Source organism: Peromyscus californicus, unplaced genomic scaffold (genome assembly GCF_007827085.1).
Source record: "Peromyscus californicus insignis strain IS unplaced genomic scaffold, ASM782708v3 Scaffold_8__1_contigs__length_139910024, whole genome shotgun sequence".
Classification (NCBI taxonomy): domain Eukaryota; kingdom Metazoa; phylum Chordata; class Mammalia; order Rodentia; family Cricetidae; genus Peromyscus; species Peromyscus californicus.
This window is the reverse complement of record NW_026294606.1, coordinates 117,246,600-117,255,374: the sequence shown is the minus strand read 5'-3', so window position 1 is coordinate 117,255,374 and position 8,775 is coordinate 117,246,600. Positions and strand designations below refer to the sequence as shown.

The window sequence follows — 8,775 nt, the reverse complement described above, 5'->3', positions numbered from 1 at the left end:
GCCTTGAAAAATAGCATCTAAAATTTCGAAAGCATCCTTCGTCCTTAACAGTACAGGTCTGTCCCCAAAACCTGCAAAAGGTGAAGAAAATTCTTGTGTTCTGAAATTGAACATGATGGATGGGATGAGTTTAGAAAGACAAATAAGTATGAGTCGTTTTTATTAAATAAAAGTAAGATATGGTCTCCCTCCCCCCATCTCTGTGCCCCTTTCTGCCTTCCATTCAGGGTTTCCAACTGGCCTTGTCAAGAAGAGACTATGAAAGCCCTTGGTGGTTGTCACAGGAACCTTGGCCTTTCTCTTTGCTGGGGTTGGCCTCGCTTGTTAGTTCTCAAGCCTGATTGGACATCAGTACCAGCTGTGTCGTGTTTTTAAACTCCTGGGTCTTTCCCTACACAGAGTTATAAATGGACCTGATTCAAGGGTTGTTGTGCTCAGGAATGTGCATTTCCACAAGTAAGCCAGGTTTAGCTGATGCTGCCACCCCAGTCCCCATCCACGGCCTGTCGCTAGAACCACTGGACCATCCACAGGCACTGGGGCCACCCTCTTGTCCCACCGCTCCCCAAGGTCAGTAGCCTCGTGCTCACCAGTCTCTGCCCTCTCTCCTAGGAGGGATCTGCATCTGCGGAGACAATTGCAAATGTACAACCTGCAGCTGTAAAACCTGCCGTAAAAGTGAGTATGGACACCAGGACACTGCCAGGTGGGCGTGGACTAGCCTCACCCTTCACTGTCCCTATCCTCTCCACGTGGGCAGTGGAGGGATTCTGGGGACCTTTTTCTCATTGGGAGGGATCTGAGATGATACCCAAGGAGACACCTGGGGCAGAGCTCTCCCAGGCTGCAGGCCATGCAGCACTAAGACTATCCATGGTGTTTGGGGCAGGGAGGGGACTAGAGACAGGTACTGTCCAGTCCAGTGAGGAAGAGTAAAAAGCCTTGGCCTGGAGTCATGAGCCCTGACTTCTAATCATATCTCTATCATGGCTGTGACCTTTGAAAAGCTCACCCCCTGTCTGAGGCTCTGATGGACCCTAGTGGACCCCTGAGGTCCCTTCTGGCTCTCAAATCCCACAGCCTCCTTCCCTAGGGTTTCCTGCCGCAGGTGCTTCATTTCCTCCTCCTCCTCCTCCTCCTCCTCCTCCTCCTAAGGTATGGGAGAGGCAGTGGGAAGTGAAGAGCCACGGCTCATCTCTCCATCTACTAACCTTTCCAGGTTGCTGTCCCTGCTGCCCCCCAGGCTGTGCCAAGTGTGCCCGGGGCTGCATCTGCAAAGGGGGCTCAGACAAGTGCAGCTGCTGCCCCTGAAACCCACCCATGGCACCAGGAGAGATCCTGGAAGTGACTGCCCGGTGCCTGAGTCAAAGGATTGACTTTGTATAATAAGTTGTGCCTTTTATATATATATATGCCCAAATGTGGTGCCCATGATGTTCGTGTAAAGTTCTTGGAGCAATAAAGCTTTCATGGCTATCCAGTGGCTCGGAGCATTGTTTAACCCTCACCCTAACCCAGAAGGACCAAGAAGGGCTGGCTCTGTTGCAGACCCTCGAGCTGCCCCCCCTGGACCCCCATTTGCAGGTGGCCGCTCGCTGCTGCTCTCTTCAAGGTGCTGCCACTGCACCTGAGGCTGGCTCCCATGTTACAAACACAGGGCAGCCATGAGTACAGGAGAGCTCATGACCCTGAGAACAGTTCCTAACCAACGCCAGGCAGGACCCAAAGCCGGTAGATAAATAGCCAGCATTTCTACACTGTCTTCCAGAAGTCTGCAGTGGCGCTGAGCTCCAACAGCTCACAGCTAACACACTCACTAAACCATGTAGGCTCTCTTCCTTGCCCCGTGGCATGGTCCTCAGGCAATGCTTGCTGGGATCCCCACCCAATAAAACCCTCTGAGTGAAGGGTCTGCCTTGGCGCAAGTCAGTCTTAGTCCTGGCCTAACCTTGACTCAGGTAAATTCACTGAGCAAAAAGCTACTGGTCTCGAGCTCTGAACCAGTCACGAACAGAACCTGTGTGCATCTAAAAACCATCCCCAGCACCAACACACAGCAGTTTAGTTGTTTGGGCCAACACCAGGTCAGGGTGACATATACCAGGAGGTGAAACTGGGGCAGAGGAGTATAATGTCCCCCAGAGACTTAAGACTTTTTAGATGGATGGCTAAGAAGGCTGAGCTACCTGCAGACGTCACTGGGGACAAAACACCACTGTCTGTCGTTGCCAATGCAGCCCTCAGCACAGCACCAGGCAGCCCAGTCCCTGAGAGACCTTGTATTTATGCCACTGGGAGGCAAAGCTAAGGCTTCCCTCTCCAGTCACTGGGCGCAGGGCGATGAGAAAGGAACCTTGCCCAAGGGCGCCAGCAAGGAGGAGCAGGATGAACTTCAAATTACCTGGAGCTGAGCACCTAATCCTCCTGGGAATGCAGCTGTTTAGAAATCACCAGGAGTCTCCTGGGAAGGCTTTCACGCTCCACCCCAGAGCAAGCCATGCTGCTGAATCAGCATCTCAGAACAATGGAAGAGGCGTGGCCTTTGGCACCAGATAGCCATTTCGGTCTGCAAGGCCTTCACCAAGTCATTCACCCTCTCCAGGCTCAACCTCCTCCTCTGTCCTCTGTAAAGCCCCCACCCCCCTCGGGGCTGTGCAGAGAAACTGTTGCTGAACATCCATGCGCAGAGAAGGTTCCCATAAACAGGGTTTTCTCTACGGACAAGACTACTTTTGTCTTCTATTTTTTAATCTCTGAGAAAGCTCCTGACTAGTCACTCTGCAAGGACAGAACTCCACAGTGCCTGTCAAGGACGGGTGCTGGCAGTTACACCCTTCGGAGGCAAAGCAGGCATCTCTGGCAAGTAGGCTGGCTGCTCTTCCCACAGCCAATGCCTCCTTACCTTGTCCAAAGGCCAACAGGGTAGCCATATCTACCTCTTTTATTTCTAACCTACCTTTGAAAGGGAGAATCGGCCCTCAGACTCTCATTTTGGCGATAACAATGCCCATGTGTAATGCGGCTGTTTGCCACATACTGAACATTTGACATATCCGGTACTGTGTGGAATAGTTTTAAAACATCACCTTACAGACTTTATGCAATCAGGAACATTTCAGAGCCAACCATGGCTACATAAGCACCTGCCTCAGAGGGTCCCTCTCTGTTTACCCTCCCCACAGATGAAGAGTCTGGACCAGTGCCACAGCTCAGCGGGTAAAGTACTTGCCACATAAGCCTGGTGACCTGATTTGCTCACCAGAACCCACATAAAGGTAGAAGGAGAGTGCTGACTTCTACACGTGTGCCACAGCCATGCACACATACCATAACACACACACACACACACACACACACACACACACACACACACACACACACGATAGACAGGCAGTTTTTTTAGAGTCTATGGGGGCTCAATGTAGTAGAACACACCTACACACCTCCAATCCCAGCACTCCGGAAGATAGACACAGGTATTCAATCTCTGTGAGTTCCAGGTTAGTCTAACATAGCAACAAATTCCAGGCCAGTCAGGGCTACATAATAAGATGTTATCTTAGAAGAGTCTATAGGCCCTAAGTGGGGTGTCCAAGAGGGATTCATTCATTCCCCTTCAAGCTCCTTTCCCACCTTCTGGACAATATTTTGATCACATGGGAGCTCAGGACCCAATTTCAGGGTCTGTTTGTGACCTCTTCCCCACATCTGACCTTCCTGAGGGTGGAGCCTGCCAGGCCATCAGTCTCTTGAAGCGGAGGCCTGCAGGATGGTCAAGGGAAGCTGTCCTCAGGAACGAGGGTAAGACTGGTGTAAAGAGGCTTTAGAAATGTGAGTTTTGGTGTTGACATGGAACAGAACAAGCGGGGGCGGGGTGGGGGTGGGGGGGGACACGGGATGCGGACCAGTCTTCCCTTTGCCTCTTGCCTCTGCCCCTCCAAATGCCGGGAGCTACTCTGCAATGACAGCCTGTGGTAGTTTGAATGTAATTGGCCCCCATAAGCTCATAGGGAGTGGCATTGTTAGGAGGTGTGGCTTCATTGGAGTGGGTGTGGCCTTGTTAGAGGAAGCATGTCACTGTGGAGTGGGCTTTGAGGTTTCCTGTGCTCAGGGTACCGTTCAGTGTTTCAGTCGACTTCCTGTTGCCTGCAAGATGTAGAACTCTCAGCTGCTTCTCCAGCACCATGTCTTCCTGCATGCCACCATGCTCCCAGCCATGATGATAGTAGACTGAACCTCTGAACTATAAGCCGCCACCTCAATTAAATGTTTTCCTTTATAAGTGTTGCCGTGGTCATGGTGTCTCTTCACAGCAATAGAAACCCCAACTAAGACACAGCCCTAGAGAAGAATCCTGTCATGACACCCACTTTCCAGATGAGGAAACTGAAGCCTGAGGCAGTCAGTGGCTGGCTCCCTCATCACAGACTTGTGAAGGGCAGGACCGGGACTCAGTGTGGTCTGCCTGACTCAGGTAAACTCTTGGCTGTGCTTTATACACGGCTTAGAGAAAGACAGAGGGCAATGCCACATGAGGGGTCCCCACATGGCCCAGTGCTTTAGAGAGCCCCCACATCACAACCCACAAACCTTAAATTTGTTACAGAATGTGGGGCAGCCTCCATCACTCAGGACCTGGTACTTGTTTGGCGCTGTGTGATCAAACAACCCTAACATCTGCTCTTTTGCCTAATGTTGCTCAGGCCCCAGAAAAACACTCCTCTACCTACTGGCCTGTGTCCTCAAAACAAAAACATGACCTTTGAGTGTCAGGAGGGTTCATGGATTGTTCAGATACCAGTGTGAGAGACAGACACAGTTTTTAAAGTGCAGGGAAGGCGTGAGTGGTAGAAGTGAGAGAAAATGAGAATCAACTAACCCATCCCTTTCTATTTCTCACAAGCAAGCCTGTTACTGATTATTGTGGTGGTTTGGGTGAGAATTGGTCCCCCCAGGCTCATATAGTTGACTACTTGGTCCCCAGTTGGTGGAACTGTTTGAGAGAGGATTAGGAGGTGTGGCCTTGTTGGCGGAGGTAACTGGGGGCAGGCTTTGTGGTCCACACCATCCAGGTGTCTCTTTCTCTGCCTGGTGGTTGTGTCTCAAGATGTGAGCTCTCAGCTACTGCTCCAGTGCCATGCCTGCCTGCCTGCTGCCATGCTCCCTGCCATGATGGTCATGGACTCACCCTCTGAAATGTAAGCCCCAAATAAACTCTTCTAGAAGTTGCCTTGGTCATGGTGTCTTGTCAGAGCAACAGAAAGGTAAGTAGGATAATTATTACATCACATGCTATTATTTTCCAATTTCCACTTTTTTCTCTGTGTTCTGAGAATGTTTATGAGTGTATGATGACTGCAGAAATTGCGTAAGAATATTTGTAATGCTAAGAGGGTCACATTAGTCACATACATTTGCATTATTTGTAAATATGTGCATATTTACATGCTATGGAGGGAATGTTTGTGGGCCCCAAAATTAAAATATTGAGTCCCAAGGCCCCAAGTGTGGTGGTATGTAAAGGCAGAGACTTCAGGAGTTCAAGAGGTAGTGAGGGTGGGGCCCTCATGATGAGATTGGTGTCTGTCTATAAAGAAACAAAAAGAATGGGTAGCAGGGACTGAAAGTGTTCAAAATCAATAGGAAGATTGCAAAAATAAATAAATAACCTGCAGAAAGCGAGATCAAGATTCTGACAGAGTGTCTGGTGAAGGCCTAACGTCCTTCGTTGCAGATAACCATTCTCTTCTTGTCTACACAGCAGGTCTACAGCAAGAGCCATCCATTATCCTCCTAGTTTCTGCCTCTCCCTCCTCCTCTGCTCTCCCTCCTGACCCTCACCTGGTCCAAACAAAGCAGATCACCTAGAAATCCTCTATAGACTCCTCTGCGGCTCCCTTGGAGCTGCGACTCTCCCTGCTTCCTGTTTACTCATAGCCCCGATCCAACACATTCTGGCATTTCAGAAACACTCCAGAGTCCCTGCTCTGTTCCCATCCTCCCAGCCAGGCTGTTCTTGGTCCTCCTTCGGTCTCTCTGAATGGATGTTCAGGAGGGAGAAGAAAATGCATGGACTCTCTGTGGCTATCTTTGTCAAAAGTAGGAGCTAAGGTTTGAGTGGCAACAGTGTTCACCAATGCCACACCCTGCACGCTGGCGTTGTCTCCATTCCACAGGAAATGGACTCAGAGAAGTGAAGGGGTCTTCCACATACAGCCAGGACTAGCTGATGGAGAAACCTGAAGACCCTGAGAGGGGCTGACAGGCATGTGACAGGAGGCTCGTTACATATGGACCTGGGGGTAACACTGGAGTGTTGGGAAAGGAAACGTCTAGAAAACAGAACCTAGTTAAGAAAAAAGCAGAGGCTGGGGTGTGTGGCAGAGGGATTGCCTCGAATGCACAAGGACCTGGGTTCCATGCTCAGAGCTGCACAAGAACTCACTCATGGCGGTCACCCAGAGCAGGAAATGCTGTGTCCTGAGGTTGTCCTGAGCTGCCATGTCGGAGCCTGCTAACAATCAGCTGGGTATCTGGGTGAGGACGTGCGGACTGAAGAGACAAGAAAGAAGACACAAAAGAGTCGAGAGGTCTGCCGGTCAGTGCCGGACAGCCCCGAGCTGATTTCACAGCCAGCTTATAAACAGTTTGAAGGACAGAGGTAGAACAATGCACAGCACAGGCTTTTAACCACTATCTATCCTGCCTTGTGTCAAGGAGCAGGCAGTTTCATTTTTTATCTCCATGTACCTCCAGCTGGCATCAGCAGCCTGTGTCTAGCTAGATGGTGTGTTCCTTCCCATGGGCTAATCAGGACTTTCTCACAGCCCTTCAAGGAGACTCTGTGGGTTAATCAGGACTTTCTCACAGCCCTGGAGCAAGCAAGCTTGAACTCTATTGACTCAGAATAGACTTCAGATTCAAACTGGGAAACTGAGTCAGTTGTGGGTTCCCACACTGCCACGTCAGGTGTTCTTGTGCTGCCTGAGGGAAAAGAAGGCCTCTCAGAGGCAGTGACAGACTGAACCTGATCAGGCCCTGGAGGAATCCCCATTACAGGCCCCAAAGGAGAATTCCTCCAACTCAGAAGCCAGTGCAGCTGGTGAGCCTGAGTCCAAAAGAGTCACCCAGGCAAGTTTAAGGGCACTGTTGCATCTCAGCCTGGATGGGTAGGAGCCAGGAGAGCCAAGAAGGTACCAAGTACCCACTGCGAGGGTCCTTCAGCACAAGTTCTCAAGGAGACAATTTAAGTCCACATCTGTGAAGGGAAGCTAGGCTGATGACCATGCTTATAATCCTAGCACTCACGAGGCTGAGTCAGGAAGAGTGCTGGGAGTTTGAGGCCATCCTAGGCTTGATGGCCAAGTTTGGTTCCTGGACACACATGGTAAAAAAAAGTGAGGACCAACTCCTGCAAGCTGTCCCCTGACTTTCACATATGAGAATGGAGTACACACACACACACACACACACACACACACACACGCACACGCACACGCACACGCACACGCACGCACACACGCACACTATCTCTCAAGTAAATAAATATATTAAAAATTTTAAAGCATTTGCCATAAATGCAGGGAAAAAGAAGAAATAAAGAAAATCTAACTCACTAAGAGGGGCACTGTAGATATAACCAATCTTCTTATTAAATAAGAACCAATGCAAAGAAGAAAGCCAAGAGGTCAGAGCTAAGAGCTAAAACCTTACCCTTCCTCCTGTGGTGGTCCTACCTCTCCGAACTAGAGCTACTTTCTGTGTTAAAGTCTTTATATATAGTTTCTGTTCTGCCTTCTCATTGGTTGGAAACCCAACCACATGACCGCATCGTCACAGCCTGTCTGTAAAGGCCTCCAGGTTTTCTATGATTGGTATTGAGATTAAAGGCATGTGTATCCAATACTGGCTGTATCCCTAAACACACAGAGACTAACCTAGCTCTGCCTACCAAGTGCTGGGATTACAAGCATACGCCACCACTGCCCTGCTTTCCTATGGCTTGCTAATAGCTCTGACCTCCGGGCAACTTTATTTATTAACATACAAATAACATTCTAATACAAATAAAATATCACCATATTTCCCCTTTTCTATTTCAATAAAAAAAAGAAAAAAAAGAAAAAGCTTATAACTAACATAAGAAAAACTATATACAAAAGTACAATAATTATATACAATATATACAAGTAATAAATACCTAAACAATGTCTAGTTCATTTGTATTTGACAAATTCAGAGAAAATAATTCCATTATCTATCCTATTGTATCTAATTCACTTTCTATCCTAATTAATCTTCAACTATAACTAACTAATCTTCAACTCCCTCAGAGACCCAAGAAGGAAATAATATTAGCTAACAAAAAAAAAAAATAAAAACAGGAAGTACATGCAAGCAACTTCCAAAAAATTGTGAGTTGACAGAAACAGCCAGCTGCCTGGACAGTCATCTGAGGTTTCTCCGCAGTGTTGGGGCATCATCTTCAGCCTGTAGGCTTAGCGTATCTGACAGACTCATTTGTGAAGTAGGATGTACACAAGGTCAACAGTTCAACCTCACATTGGGTGAGAGCAGTCTATATACCAGAAACACCTGAATTCCACTAGTGTCATGTCATGATTCAGGATTTTAAATTCTGGAAATTGTTGATGTTTTTTTAATTCAGCTGTCCATTCTTCTTGGCTATGTGTGTATGTGGCTTCATCTCAGCATCCCATTCTTCTCCACATCCCTCTATTAAATGCCATTCTACTATTGAGAGGCATGAGCTTA

General features: G+C 48.5%; 1 protein-coding gene across 1 annotated transcript; it reads left to right on the top strand.

The window, feature by feature from the left end:
* Window positions 1-349: 349 nt before the first annotated feature.
* On the top strand, window positions 350-1,476 carry Mt4 (metallothionein 4). The gene is made up of 3 exons (XM_052727899.1): window positions 350-456; window positions 613-678; window positions 1,220-1,476. The coding sequence occupies exons 1-3, from the start codon at window positions 408-410 to the stop codon at window positions 1,309-1,311; spliced, it is 207 nt and encodes a 68-aa protein (XP_052583859.1). The 5' UTR covers window positions 350-407; the 3' UTR covers window positions 1,312-1,476.
* Window positions 1,477-8,775: the final 7,299 nt, after the last annotated feature.